This window comes from Microtus pennsylvanicus, chromosome 3 (assembly GCF_037038515.1).
Source record: "Microtus pennsylvanicus isolate mMicPen1 chromosome 3, mMicPen1.hap1, whole genome shotgun sequence".
Taxonomy (NCBI): domain Eukaryota; kingdom Metazoa; phylum Chordata; class Mammalia; order Rodentia; family Cricetidae; genus Microtus; species Microtus pennsylvanicus.
The window spans coordinates 101,217,410-101,233,748 of record NC_134581.1 but is presented as its reverse complement, the minus strand read 5'-3'; the positions used below and the strand labels follow the sequence as shown (position 1 = coordinate 101,233,748).

General features: G+C 38.0%; 1 protein-coding gene across 1 annotated transcript in view; it reads right to left on the bottom strand.

Moving 5' to 3' along the window:
• Naalad2 (N-acetylated alpha-linked acidic dipeptidase 2) overlaps positions 1-16,339 on the bottom strand; it is a 47,099-nt gene that overhangs the window by 28,282 nt on the left and 2,478 nt on the right. The window contains exons 3-8 of the mRNA XM_075967995.1: positions 14,864-15,050; positions 12,901-13,002; positions 11,620-11,745; positions 9,165-9,351; positions 4,051-4,144; positions 3,075-3,173 (exon numbers count right to left, since the gene is read on the bottom strand). Of these exons, the coding sequence (XP_075824110.1) occupies positions 3,075-3,173; positions 4,051-4,144; positions 9,165-9,351; positions 11,620-11,745; positions 12,901-13,002; positions 14,864-15,050 (795 nt within the window). The remainder of the gene's footprint in view (positions 1-3,074; positions 3,174-4,050; positions 4,145-9,164; positions 9,352-11,619; positions 11,746-12,900; positions 13,003-14,863; positions 15,051-16,339) is intronic.

Here is a 16,339-nt window from a genome sequence, read left to right as displayed (position 1 = left end):
CTGTCATCCTCCTAAAATTTTTCTAAATACATACGTAATCCTAAGAGTAATTAATACATAATTCAGCTAAGTGTTCCATCAAGAGCAAAACCAATCAACAAGTGAGGTTTTTAAAATGCATTGAGCAAAAAAATGTATTTTGCTACTGCAAAGTAAACACAAGAAGGAGCCTTAATGGTGGAGCCACTAGCTGACAAAAGAAAACCCCAGGTTCACTTTTAGCAACAAAACACCAACTGCTACAATGCAGAAACATTTTCAGCATTTTCCTGTAACTAAGAGCTTAAAGTCATGGGGTACTTTGTGTACAGCTAATGTTCATCGAGTATTTGTCAAATGCATTAACACACTCCTATCGGGAAGAGTAGAAAAGACTCAGCTCTTTTATCACGGTCACCTGTATCTCTTGTTTCATTTCATTATATAACTAGACTGCTTTATGCATCTCTGGAAAGACAGTCTGAATAAACATGCAGAATTATGACAAAACACAGTTCACAGTAGAGTCATATTTAGTACACATTCATTTAAGATCGCTCACTACTGTAAAAGCAATTTTTCCTGCAATTATGTTCATCTCAGCATTCCTAATAAGCTGATTTGATGTATATAAATATATGTGTGTATATGTATCCCTGTACATATCTTTGAACCAATTTTGCTGTTGTTCTTCAAGACAGGGTTTCTTTGTTTTGCTTTGCAGTTTGTCCTAGAACTCGCTCTGTAGACCAGGCTGGCCTCAAACTCACAGAGATCCACCTGCCTCTGCCTCCCAAGAGCTGGGATTTTTTTCTTTCTTTTTGGTTTTTCGAGACAGGGTTTCTCTGTGGCTTTGGAGCCTGTCCTGGCCCTAGGTCTGTAGACCAGGCTGGTCTCGAACTCACAGAGATCCGCCTGCCTCTGCCTCCCGAGTGCTGGGATTAAAGGCGTGCACCACCATCGCCCGGCAAGAGCTGGGATTAAAGGCATGTGGCACCACCACCCAGCTTCTTTGAACCAATTTTAACACCAGTTCTGGTTCCTTTATTAGCTAATAAGTCTAGTGAATGATAGAATAAATTCTCATTTCATACCTGTCCAACAATTATCACTTTAAATTACTCTTTATCAGTTTTGGAGGTCCTGCTGATATGTGCTATGACTTCATCTTGCAATGTGGACAGTTAAAATTCCATTATTTTAGCTATCTGTATATCTAGGTTTAATTTTGCTCTATTGTCTTTGTGTTTATTTCTATTTCCATTTTTGTTAGGAATAAATTATTCTTCGTTGATGCCAGCAATATGAGGAAGTATCTTTATGTCTTGTCATTTGATAGTCTTCCTAAATGGACATATAATTATCAAGACCTCTGTGAGGTGAAAGAGAAGAATCTCTCAAAGCTTTGCTGTTATTGCTTACTATGTATCAATCCATTTTGAACTCGAATCACAACAATGACAGGCAGTGTTGGATAGCCAGACCTACACTCTCTATTTCTTATGCTTCTGAGTTTAATCTGTTTTTATAATATGTGCTTTATTCATGCATTTGTGCATGTGTATGAAAGGGGCAGGGAGGCCAGAGGAGGGAGGAGGGAATTTTAGATCCCTTAAGAGCTGGAGTTACAGACATTCTGTGAGACAACATAGTCACTGGGAACAGAACACTAGTCCTCTTAACTGCCAAGTCATCTCTCCACACCCCTGAGTAAACTCAGAAATTATCAACGCATTTTCTCCATGTCTGTCTAATTCTGCTTGTAAATTAAAAACAAATAAAGGTTACCTTGTGAAACTATGCTATCTTTCTCTCTCCGAAGAATATAAGTAAAATAGGTAATAAATTTTCTAATTGAAGGAACACTGTTCTGATTGAATTATGGTGATTATTAAGCCCTTATATAACTCAAATTCTAAAATTCCCATAAAAGTAAGAAAACTAAACTTGTTTCAATTTAGCTTTTCTGAAACAAACCAATTCTAACATATTCTGATTATCAAAGTTCACTTAGATAGGTAAATTATTAGCAAATAAGACTGACTGAGCAATGTGGGTTTAATAAAATAAACAGCTATCTTTAGCCTTTCTGGTTTATCAACACTAACATTTCCCTTTCCCCAGTCTTTCCAGTATATTACATTTCCCACCATGGTCTGTGTTTCTATAACTATGTTGCTTGCCTACTTTTTTCTCAACCCATCAGGCACATATGATCACTCCACTGCAGCAGTTCTGTGTTTAAAAAACGACACTAATTATATTGGGCAGTGGTGGCACATGCCTTTAATCCCAGCACATAAGAGGGTCTCTGAGTTCAAGGTCAACCTGGTCTTCAGAGCAAATTCCAGTACAGACAGGGCTACATAAAGAAACCATGTCTTGAGTAGAAAAAGACAAGAGCTCCTGAGTAAACGGAGTGAGGGGATCATAGGAGAGGGAAAAAGGGAAGGGGATGGGAGGGATGCGGAGAAAAATATATAGGCCGATAAAAACAATTTTAAAAAAACAGGAAAAAATCTAATATTTTAATTTAATTCAAATATTTACTTAGAAATAATATAACACTGACCATTTTCTTATTTTAATAAATACTGTTTACTCCAAAAAAAAGAAACCCTGTTTTGAAAAGAAAATAGCAATACTATTTATAATGAAACATCTATTGAGGACTATTGAATTGTTGAGCAACATGGTTTCCTCATTTTGACTCCTTTATGCCATGGAGTGAAGGTTTAAGTAACCGAGGGCTCCTTCCTCTCGACCTTTATTGTCTCTCAGCTGAACCATCATAAATGTCACTAGGAAACCTGATTTAAAACTTGAGTTGAAAATGGAAGCTAAAAAAGACAACACTGTTTGAAATGTTATAAGCCTAAGCTCAAACATGGTAATATTTCATCTAATAATACAATGTCACCACTGAATAATTCAGTAGTTAATTCTGTAAGTCCTTCCGAGTTGATATAAAATGATCAGTTGCTCCCTGGTGACAAGGAAAACATGAAGAGCATACTTTACCTGGCAGAGCATTAGCCTGACATTTTTCTGTTAAAAGCAAACTTTTTCAGGCTTTTAAAGATTCACAACGTTACCTGGAATATTTGCTTCCTGTAAAGCCAGGCCCGATATTGTAACTGACATTTAGAGCTCCCTTCCAGCTGTTGTCTGGGGCAGCAGTTCCTCCCAAGTTTCTGTCAAGAGCACATGAAACAACACAAAGATTGATCTTGAGGAAATCACAAGACTGGGTATGATTCTGTAGAGTAGAACTATTTACACAGAGGCCTAACCTCATGGAGCTCTCACTCTGGAAAGAGTCATAGCCTAGACAAATTAGTAACGTGCAACGTGTTACTATTAAAGGTGAAGGGAAAAAATAAAATCTGGAGGACAGATGCGTGGCAACAGCCTCTTCACATTTGACATAGTTGGAGAAGCAGGAAACTGAGGCTATTCGAAAGCAGGAACATTCATGACTGTGTTAAGAAACAACTAATTTTAAAAGCAACTACTGACCCCATTGGGGGCACCTATAAAAGGGAATTAAGTTACTGTGGTACAAACATTTAGGAAATGGTAGTTGGGAAACAGGGAATAAAATACAGAAAACAATACCAGCAAGTATTAGCTCAATGATCGCTGTACTGGAGACAGAGATCTCAGCTGGGACACAAGAAGCTGCACTGTTCTCATTTTACAGGTGAGGACACTAAATCAGACAGCAAGGACGCAGCTGGTGCAAGGTCACACATCTAGTGGCTAGCGTGAGTGCTTATAACATAGATGAACAGCTAATGAATACCTAAGGAAGCCTAAATATTTAAAGGTTTTAAATCAGTACTCGATTTTATTATTTGGACAGAATTTCATATTTGAGAACTTCATTTGAGCAGAGAAATGTTTTATTATTATTTCTTAGTAGTTAGTTAATCTGATTGTTTTCATAAAAATAGTGTTCCTACTTCAGGGCTTATTTTGATATATGTTAGTTTTAACATAACTGACTTATAGAGCAGAAAATGGACAATATAGGGCAAGACACACTCATCTCCAACTAAATGACTATACCGTAATAGTATCTCGGCATCATTATATCCTATTGGATGTACGGGTATACTCGGAATTCCTACTCCTTCTTCAACTTGAAGTCTGAAGGTGTACTCTGCAAAGATCAAGTATGTAAGTGAAAACCATTGAAGAATACAAGCAAAGACAATGATATGATGGAATTTCTTGTAATATCATTACAGATTTGCTATATTTTGGCAATTAAAATAAAATTAAAGGTTACCAAAAGGTCAAATTGTATTATTTAAACTTGCCTATTTGAGTCAGCAGTAAAAAGTTAATTCATTTATATTTTAAAGTAAAATCAAATCATAGAATTTATAGATTTCAAACTAAACACTTAAAATGATTTTCTTAAACTTTGTAATATCTTATTTGCTCAAAAGATATTATGAATTACTATTATAGAAACTCCAGCAAACTATATGCTTGGAAATGTGTCTATATGTCTAAAGTCACATATAATGGATAAAAAATAGAAAACTTATGAGATAATGATTGAGGAATAATTACATTTACCCAAATAATAAGACAAAGTTTTCTTCAAAGCATGATTTGGAAGTACTGTCAGACTGATAATCTCCTCAGGCCTGGTTATCACGCAGGATGGATTAAAATGGAAACCCTCATGCCATATCTGAACCAACTTAAAAATGATAAGACATATAAAACAACAGCTCAAATATCTCTTTTTATTACTTATTTTTATAATTGCCTATTGAAACAAAAAGTCTAACCATATTGTTCCACTAAATGCAAAAATCATACGAAGTGTATATTTTGACAAAAGTGGGATTAATTTTATTGGAATTAGAAATCAACATAGAAGAAAATATTTCCAAAGTTGTTGAGTATCTAAAAACCAAACAGTGATTTTCTGCTAACTCACAAAAAAGCAGGTAGGCTGCCTGCAGACCTTCTCTTCTCTCTCTGGTCCCCCAGTTCGAATACCAGCTCTATAGAACACCCTTGGCAGCCCCTCCTCCCATCTCCCGTGGATCCCACAGATCTTCTAACCTTCCTCCCCCTACTTGTTGTTTTGCCCCAGACCCCAACCCCAGTGAGCACTCCCTGCTAATGGCCCTCTTCTCTTAGGGCGACAAATAGACTGAAGGCAAGCCCACATCTGTGCTGCTGCTCCCAAGATACACCCTAGTACCAGTATCATCCCCAGTTCCATAGCAGGAAACCTGTTGTAGTTTTCCTTTCCTCTCTGACCCCACTTCATCCCTAACCCTCCTTCTCCCAGCAAATCCGAGTATCCCAACTTCCAACACCAGCAAGCATTTGGTGGGAACAGAGCAACCTAGTAGAGCAAGGGAACAGCCCACAGCTCCAGTCCACATGACCATGTTAATTCACAGGCCATACCTGTAGGTTCCCTTCAGATCTCTAATCTTTCTCTGTTCCACCAGTTCCACCCTCAGCTCTACAGCAGAACACAGTTGGCAGTGTCCTCCCACCCCTAACACTCTACCCACGCCCATCTCCAGTGGATCTCACAAATCTTTCCCCTTCTAACATTCCTCCTCCCACCCCCACGAATCCCAACCCAGCAGACAGCCCTGCTAACTTAGGGGCACCCCTCCTACCAGGAAAAGAAGGCTGCAGGCAGACTCACACCTCTCTTACTGCTCCTGAGTTCTAATTCCCCCATTTTCATCCCAAGCTTTCTACAGCGAAATCTTCTATGACCTCCCTTTCCTGTTTGACTCCATCTCCAAGGAATAACAAAGACCTTCTCCTCCAACCTTACTTCCCCTGCCTTGTCCCAGTATCCCAGCCTACAACACCAGCAGGCTATCTCTGAGAACACATCAGCTGGATAAGACAGGCAACACTCAGTCAACACACTCTCTGAAAATCCAGAGAGAAAATTGAAACCAAGGATTAAAAACAAAACAAAACAAATCCAGAAATCAGCACCTAGGTCTATAATCAACCCAAACCCAGATGCTTAGATGGCAGCATTAAAACAGAATCAATAACAGCAAGGGCAATATGTCTCCACCACAGCCCAGCTATCCTACTTGAATATCCCAATACAGCTGAAACACAAGAAAAATACCTTAAAACCAACTATATAAAAATGATAAAATTCCTTAAAAATAGAAATTAATAAATCCAGGAAAACAAACAGTGTGAGGAAATGAATAGATCACTTAATGAAATCCAAGAAAGCACATAGTTAAAGGAAACAAATAAAACTGACTAAGACCATAAAAGTGGAAATAGAATCAATATAGAAAACTTAAGCTGAAGGAATTCTGGAAATAAAAATTTTAGAAATTCAAACAGTAACTACAGAGGGAAGCTTCACCAAGAGAATATAAGAGATGGAAGAGAGTTTCAGGCATTGAAGATACTATAGAAAAAAAATGAATACATCAGTCAAAGACAAAGTTAAATCTAAAAATTTCCTGATACAAAACATCCAGAAAATCTAGGACACTACGAATAGTCCAAACCTAAGAATAATAGGGATTAGAAGAAGATCTCTATCTCAAAGGCCCAGAAAATGTCTTCAACAAAATCATAAAATAAATTTCCCTAATCTGAAGAAGGAGATGCATACAAAGGTACAGGAAGCTTACAGAACACCAAATAAGTTGGACCAAAGAAGAAAGTCCCCCCAACCACATAAAAATCAAGACACTAATCGTACAGCACACACAAAAAAATTATTAAAAACCACAAGGGAAAACAGTCAAGTAAAACATAAAGGCAGACCTATTAGAATTACACACAAGTTCTCAGTAGAGACTCTAAAAGCCAGAAGATCCTAACCCTTGCAGACTCTAAGAGACCAGTCCTGCCTACTATACCAACAAAACTTTCAATCACCATAGATGGAGAAATCAAATATTATAGATATTCCATGATAGAGCCAAATCCAGCACGAAAGAAGGTACTAGATGGAAAAATCCAAACCACCAATGTTAACTACACCCATGAAAATGTAGGAAATAGTCTTATATCAGTAAAAACAAAAGAAGAAAAGCTCACACACAGGACAACCACCATCACCATCACAATCAACAACAAAGTAATAGAAGTCAACACTCACTGATCATGGATATTTCTCAATATCAATGGTCTCAATTCCCCAATGAAAAGACACAGACTAACAGAATGGATGCAAATCTTTCTGCTGCATCCATAAAATACACATTAACAACAAGGATAAACAGTACATCAGGGTAAAGGGTTGGAAAAGGATTTTCTAAGCAAATAGATCTAACAAGAAAGCTGGTGTAGCCATTTTAATATCTAAGAAAATAGACTTCAAACCAAATGTAATAAAAAGAGACAGGGAAGGACACTACCTTGTTACCTTAGTTAGGGTTTCTATTGCTGTGAAGTGTAAACAGAGGAGCTTTTCTTTTGTCCCAACCATCTGGTCCCAAATAAACACAGAGATGTTTATATTCATTACAGAATGTTTGGCCTATAGTTCAGACTTATTTCTAATTAACTCTTACAACTTAAATTAACCCATTTCTGTTCATCTACATTTTGCCACATGACTTCGTGGTTTTACCTGTTTTCTAGCATTTTGCTTCCCCGGCAGCTGGCTCATCTCTCTCTCTCCACTCTTCTTTTTCCCTGTCTCTCCATTTGGCTTTCCTGTCTGGCTTTATTCTGCCTTGTTACAGGTCAAAGCAACTTCTTTATTAACCAGTGAAAGCAACACATATTCACAGTGTACAGAAGGAACACTCCACAGCAGTGAAGAGACACCATGACCACAAAAACTCTTACAAACAAAAGCACTAAATTGGGGCTGGCTTACAGTTTACGGTGGTTTGAAAGAAAATAACCCCCAAAGGGAGTGGCGCTATTAGGAGACATGGCCTTGTTGGAGGAAGTGTATCACTGTAGGGGCAGGCTTTGAGGTTTCTTTTGCTCAAGCTTACCTCAGTGTGACACTCAGTGGATTTCCTGCTGCATTCTAATAAAGATATAGCCAGCACCACATCTACCTGCAGGTCACCGTGTTCCCTGTCATGATGATAATGAACTGAACATCTGAAACTATAAGAGAGTCACCCCAATTAAATGTTTTCTTTATAAGAGTTCTCATGGTCAGAGTGCCTCTTCACAGTAATAAAAACCTTAATTAAGACACAGTTTCAGAGGTGTAGTCCATTATCATCATGGCAGGAATGTGGCAGTACGCAAGCAGACATGGTGTTGGAAAAGGAGCTGAGAGTTCGACATCTTGATCAATAGGCAGCAGAAGGAGTCTGTGTATCACACTGGGTGTAGCTTGAGTGCGGGAGACCTCAAAGCCTGCCTCCACAGGGCTAGGACACATTTCCTCCAATAAACGCATACCTACTCCAACAAGGCCACACCACCTGATAGCACCACTCCCTAAGGGCCAAACATTCAAATGCATCTATGGGGGCCATTCCTATTTAAACCACCACATTCCACTCCCTAACCCCAAAGCAATACAACTAAAATTTTTTCTGAAAGAGAAGACTGTCCAGTCTCTCCATATCTACTCATAATCATCAATATTTTAGCTAGAGCAATAAGACAGCTGAAAAAGATTAAGGGGATACAAATTGAAAAACAGGAAATCAAAGAATCATAATTTGAAGATGATATGATAGCATATATCAGTGACCCTAAAAATTCTACCATTGAGATCCTACAAAGAAACTGAGAAAGAAATCGGGGAAACAATACCTTTCACAATAGGCTCAAATAATAATAATAAAAAAAACAATAGCCTAAAATAATAAAAAATATTACCAAACAAGTGAAAGCTTCATGTCTTTGAAGAAAGAAATTGAAGATATCAGAAGATGGAAAGATATCCCCCACTCATGGGTCAGCAGGATTAACATAGAGAAGATGTCCATCCTATCAAGGGCAATCCACAGATTCAGTACAATCCTCGTCAAAATTCCAAGATGATTCTTTACAGACCTTGGTAATACAATTCTCAACTTCATATGGAAAAAACAAAAAAACCCAGAACAGAGATAGTACTTATTTCTGAGCAGTCAGGATCCCAAAAGACATACAGTGCTTGTTTTTATACACTTAGAACAGCAAGGAGTACTTCACAAAAGTGATCAACTAACAGATTTGCTCATAACCTTTAGCTGGATAGCCTGGCGTAAGCGGGTCACCTGCCCCATTCAGGTTTAAGACATTTCCTCTCTGTGCTGCAGTTCCAGGAAGGTTCCATCCTTTGGGATACGGCTGTACCTCGGGGGCACAGTAGTCAGCTGGATCAGAGTACAGGACAATTCCCAAGGCTCCAGCTAGCATGGCGTTTTTCACCTGCAAGAGCAATGTGCAACATGACGCAGGAATGCAGAGGACTGGCTTACTCCTGCAAAAGTCGTTTAAAAACTGCTTTTTGATGCTGTTGTTATGTGCTTGTTATCTTTGCTTCCAAACTAATCGCCTTCATGGTAAACTTAACAAATGGTCATTTATCTTACAAAATCCTAACTATCTCTTTTAGGAACTGTTTCTGTCATGCCCAAACCTGCAAAATTAGCCTCCTTTCTTTATACTTATCTTATATATTTCTATCATAGGACAGTTTATGATAAATTAAAATATCTTTCTAGTGTTTGTCTTCCCTACTAAAACAAGAGGGTTGATGAGAATGTGAATGATGCTATACTCTTAACCAACTACTCTCAAAAATCTTGCACATCACCGAGTAAGCACTTAAATACTTACATATCCAAACAAATTGTGAATGCTATGTAGAATAGTCATAGTGTGTTTTTTCAAAAGGAACTTTGTAAGCATCTAACCATCTGGATTAAATTTGATAAGAATAGAAAACTTTATTCTGTGAGATAACTAATAACTGAATTGTTTTGTTTTTGTTTTACAAGACAGAGTTTCTCTGTGTAACAGCCCTATCTGTCCTGGAACTAACTCTTGTAGACCAGGCTGGCCTCGAACTCACAGAGATCGGCCTGCCTCTGCTCCCAAAGTGCTGGGATTAAAGGCGTGCACCACCACTGCCTGGCTGAGATAACTGAATTCTTAATCATCAGAAATGTTGCAGCAAAAAGTAGGTAATTCTCTTTTTTGGCTCTTTTGTATGTATTACAATGTTAAAAAAAGCACTCAGCTTTGTCAACATCTCAACTTTCTGGAAAGGAAATTAAAAAAAAACATTGATTATACACACACACACACACCACATACATATATGCACGCTTAATTTTTATAAATGTATATCACAAAAATTGGATGCAAATGTTTGAAGTATATATGGAATGTTAACAATGGAATTCTTTATAGTAGGAACATACTGAAGCCTGGCTAAGGAAAGTATCTGTCAACAGGAGAATGATTAAATATATTATCAATTCTGAAAAAATACTATGTTCCTATTTAAATGAATGAGGGACTTAATAAATAGTCATATAGAATTTACTAGTATCAGTTTGCTACTGAGATGCTCTCTCCAGTACAGACTAGGATCTTATGAAGAACTCTATGATGTTGGTGCTATTAGCATCCATATTCTGCTCAAGAGGACACTAGTACTGACCCAAGTATGTAGAGCCAGGGTCCCAGTCCCTTAACTGCTACTATATTGTACAGCTCTTAGTGTATTACCTCAGGTATGCATAGGAATAGCTGAGTGGGAACAGGGTTACAGGACACACAGTGTGTCATGGCCTCTTTAAAATCTAATCGTAATAATTGCATAAAGAGTACATATACTCAGATTTAGAATTCAAAGAATTAAATTGGGATGGGGTGACCCCAAATTGAATACGTCTAGTGTTGTGAGATTTCCCTCTGTATGCTGTGATTACCATTGATAAGTAAAGGAACTGCTTTGGGCCTATAGTAGAGCTATAGGGGAACAGAGTTAGGTGGGGGAAACTAAGCTGAATCCTGGGAGAAAGGAGGCAGAGTCACGAGAAGCCATGTAGCCCCGCCGTAGCCATGTAACGCCGGAACTTTAGCTGGTAAGGCATAGCCACGTGGTGACACACAGATAATAGAAATGTGTTAAATTAATATGAAAGTGTTAGTCAATAAGAAGCAAGAGCTAATGGGCCAAGCAGTGATTTAATTAATACAGTTTTCTGTGTGATTATTTCAGTTCTGGGCAGCCGAAACAAACAAGTAGCCTCCTTCCAACAGTCTAGAAAAAAGTTGGGTAATACAGAGGAAAGGTTCCTTTTAATTGATAGAAATTTCATTCTATTGATCTTTAAAAAGCAAATGCTACTTTTGTAACAAAAATAATGTCCTTTCCAGAATTAAAATGTTACACCAGGCAGTGGTGGGACATGTTTGTAATCCCAGCACATGGGAGGTAGAGACAGGCAGATCTCTGTGAGTTTCAGGTCAGCCTGGTCTACAAAGCGAGTTCCAGGATAGTCAGAGCTACATAGTGAGACCCTGTCTCAAATAAGAAAAGACATATAAAGTTATATAAAATAAAGTTTTCTGTGTACCCATGAGAACAAAGTTAAGAGCAATTTTAGAGAGTGAATATAATTGAGCATTTACATTTGTAGGATCCAACCTCCCCCTTTCCCTCTAGAAAAAGGAATACCCTACTTTATTTCCTCGAAAGATCTTCCCATATCTTGCAATAACAATCTTCCCAGTACAGGTGATGTTCATCTCTCTTTCTAGCTTGAAGAAGTCTTCAGTGCGAGCATAGTTGACATAGACAAGCTCTCCCTACAAGAAAAGGGAAAGATATGTATGCTACTGCCTTCAAGACAAAATTGAAATAATTTGTTTTTCAAAAGTTTATTGGCAGTTTTCTTTCCTTATTTGGAACCCAACAACACCATTTTAACATTTCATAAACTTCTTTATGGAGCGGAAACATATTTTAAATAGTTATTCTACAGAAGAAAATATCAGTAGGAAACAGTCAATCCAATTTCAATAAACCCAACTATGTTTAATTTTTATTGTCTATCTTTTTCCATCTTTTTTCTTTTATTGAAGATACTTTTTAAATACAATATGTTCTGATAATGGTTTCCTCTCCTCTTATTCCTCCCAGATCTTTCCCACCACCTTTCCCATCAGGATCCACACCCTTTCTGTTTCTCCTTAGAAAACAAACAAGTATCTAAAGAATGATAATAAAGTAAAATGAGATAAAACAAAAACAAACAAATCAGAATAGGATGAAATAATCAAAAGAGAACAAGAACAAAAGAAAAATCATAAGAAATGCATATAAATGCAGACACTTGTATTCATACACACGGAATTCAATAAACACACACTAGAAGCCATAATATACATCCAAAAGACTTGTAAGATTAAAAAAAAAACCTGACTTAAAATTATGAGAAGAGCCTCCAAAGATGCTGTTGGGTTTATTTTGTGTTGAGCATATACTGCTGGGCATGGGAGCCAACCCTAAAGAGTAGCTTGTTTCCCCAGTGAGACTTCCATGGAGAAAACCAATTTTTCATTTGTAAGCTATCAATTGGAAATAGCTTCTGAAATCCCAAATATATTTAATTTCCAACCACAGCACTATTTTAAGAATATCTGTAGTATGAACTACAAAGCCAGGTGGATAAAAATAATTTAAAAATCACATTGTAAAGAGTGAGGAAAGCTGCTGGAAGCACCTGCTGAGAGCGCAGTTGGAGGTTTGCTGTTCTGCAGAGTGCGGACTCTTAGTGCTCTTTCATTTGGTTCTTCTTTGTTATTAAAAAATCATTCTAATTTTGGAAGGTGCTCATAGTACTGAACATAAAACAATGACTACACCAATATGTAGTCTGCATGTGAGGTCCCCTGGGTGGCGTTTCTCTACACTGGCTTTCACAGAACAAAAAAAGGTGTAAAGGTGTGCACAGTTTTTACCTCTGGCATGCCCTGGGCTGAAAAGGCATTATAGGGCGGTACGATGTTTGTAACATTCTCATATCCATCTGGTGGTGGTTCAAGGTATGAAGTTTTAAAAATCTAGCAAGAATTCAAACATGTCAAGTTACAGAGAATAATCCCACATCATTATCAGGCATAGTCTGCCTTGCCCCCTAAGTTATACTTAGATAAGGTTTTATAATTAAACAGACAAATCCTGCTGACAACAATGAATAAGTTTTACATCACCTTCAAAGTAATAGTCCTAAGTGATTAAATGTTCTCTTATTAAGTGTAGAAGCAGGTTTCAAAGGTGGCATTCGTGGGCTGGGGTGTATCTTGGTGGTAGAATACTTGTGTAGCATGTTGAATTCCATCCTCAGCACTGCTTAAGAGTAAGCGAGCAAAAGAAATGCCACCGGTGGTGGTGCTTTTGTGATTTCCTCCTTTGTTTTCTGTTTGCTTCTCTTGCAAAGCCCTTTTCTTTCACCATCAATGAAATGGTTACCATATTCTACCCCTATACCACTTCTTGGTAATTTCCTGTTCTTTCCAGTGCAATTTCACTATTGAGATTGTGCCAACGAGTAACAGACTTCTGGGGTCAGCTTTTTTACATTCCTGTATTTAAGAGCCAGGTGATTATTTAGCTTTGATCTTCAAACTCAACCTATTAAAATTTGCTTTTATCTTCTACCATGCTTACAGCTCTATACCTCCCACCTGTGAACTGTCTTACTAAGTAAGCCACCTGCACCAGGCAGTTGCGTGTGGAGAGTCAGTTATCCTGATTATTCATGCACTTCTTCCTTGCTCAGGTCAGCCGTGAACCATATTGCTAACCCACTCCTGATTGCTTATCAGATTCATCCTTCACCTTTATTTCTGCAAGTAGCCTAATTCAGGGCTTCGTATTTAACTTGAACTATTATGTTACCGTTGTAACTTTGACTCTCTGCCTAGTCTATATGTGCTGTGCAAGAGCCCTCCCTAACAGGCTTTGCAGTCCTACCTTTTCCTTGCCTATGATTTTCAGAAGGTCTCATAATTGAATCTTGCCATCTAACTCCTTAAGATACAATATAATCCTATGACCCTTCTCCAGAGCTTATCTATTCCTCTACCCCTTTCTGTAGTCCACTTTGCTTTCACATTATTGTAACACATAAAATCTTTAGACTCGGGGCTGGAGAGATGGCTCAGTGGTTAAGAGCACTGCCTGCTCTTCCAAAGGTCCTGAGTTCAATTCCCAGCAACCACATGGTGGCTCACAACCATCTGTAATGAGGTCTGGTGTCCTCTTCTGGCCTGCAGAAATACATACAGACAGAATATTGTATACATAATAAATAAATAAATATTTATTAAAAAAATCTTTAGACTCTACCAATAATACTGAGCCAGGATACACTTCCATGCATGTCTAGTACTTCCTCTGACTAGAACTCTCTTCCTTGCTTTAAGTTTTCATGTGGTTAAACTCTTATTCTCTTTTCTGACTCATGTATCAGTTCTTCCAGCAAGACTTTTTTATCTCCTTGTTTAGGCTAAATGGCTGAACCTTAGTTTTCTCTTCCCAGCACTTAGCCTACTGATTTTAAATGACATATGCCTTTGTCTGCCTCAGCCCCCTAAGCAAAGGAAATATGTACTAGTCTTCATTCTGGCCTAAGGAATTAGTACCATGCTTAACACAAATAGACATGGAAGAGTGCAGCACATCACCGTTTCTGAATTATGTGAACGGGACCACACTATCAACAAATTTATATTGGTACTTGACTCTGCATTCCAATTAGTGAAGGAGCAAGAAACAAGCAATGAATTAGGTTGGTTGTGTGCACCTTACCACAGATTTGAAGACAGTTTGGCTCATACAACAGATTCCAGGCCAGCAAAAGCTAAAAAGTGAGATCCTGTCTCAGGGGCAAAGTACAAACCAGGGAGAATTCCACATCACCTCAGTTCCATGGCCATCCACAATCGATACATAGTTTGCATTTGTCTCATTTGGGTAAGATAAGAGAACATCATAATGAACCAAATTGGCTGAATCTAATCCAAATTTCTTCCATTGTGTTTGGATTTTTTTGGCAAGTAGTAAATTTTGTTCTGTTCCTGCCAGATGGGGAGATATTGTAAAGGACCTGAAATGAGATCAATAGAATTGGAAGGTAAGAGCGTGCATCCAAACAAGGCTCCATGGCTCGCTCTCCCTTGAAGCAGTCCATGCCAATTACGTATCAGACATAGAAAAATCTCAGTCAGATATACCAATTTCTTAGACATGACTCTTTAAAATAATTCAACACAACTTCAATTTTCATGGTATAGCTGGGGCACAGTGGTGCATGTCTTTAATCCCAGTACGCAGGAGCCAGAAGCAGGTAGAGCTCAAGTCCAGCCTGGTCTACACAGTGAGTTCTAGGACAGTCAGAGCTACATAATGAGATCCTGTCTTGAAAAAACCAAAACCAAAACCAACCAGCCAACCAATCTTCATGTTATGCTCCCTGCAGAAACGACGAATTCCATGGTAAATACACCAGCACGGAACCAAACGCGAGAAGACACCTTTAAGAATGTCACTGCTCTAGGACAATGCAACACCCTAATGTTTATGAGTAAATGGAGGACATTTTGAGGGAGAAGTCTCAGCATTTCTCAGGGACAGCCAGGTACTCTGCATTTGGCTTAAATGATTCTACCAGTTGTAACAGGTATGTAGCAGTGTATTTACTTCATTGAAATTAAGGTCCATGAATTTTTGTATTCTTTAGTGCCAAAATCTTTTTTGTGACTTGAGAAGCACAGATCTGTCAAACTTCCTTGAGTGATATTTTCTTAGTTCTGGGTGGGAATGAACTATAGCATTTTAATAACCCCACAAGGAGTTATTCATAAGATTTATTTCACAAATATTATGTTAAAGGTTTCTTCTTCTTTCCACTTGCAATAGTAGAGAAAAAATAAACATTTTCATAAATTAGTTTTAAAGTTAACTAAAGGATGACCAAAAAATTAGCAAAAACAAAAAAAGAAAAACAAACCCTCCATGGACATGAAGATGCATTTTCATTGGAAACTTGGTACCAGCACTTTTACAGTGTGTCTCCATCCTCGCCACCGCTCTTCCTTTCCCTTAGTTTGCAAATAAGGGAGCTGAAAAAGTAGTTCATATTTTTATAGCTAGAACCTGAAATTATAATTTTCTGATTTTGAGAAATAGTATTTTTCAGTAGTTGGTCTGCTCTTATTTCACGATTGCTCAAGATACTCAGACTAAAATCCTCCTACCCCAGCCTCCTTCCCTGTTACTGTGCTCAATCAAAGCTTCCGCTCACCAGTGCTCTTTCCATGGTCATTGTTGTCGTTTGCAGACTTTGCACAAGGCCTTCTTCTCAGACATAAATATTTTTCCCTCTGCTTGAGTCTT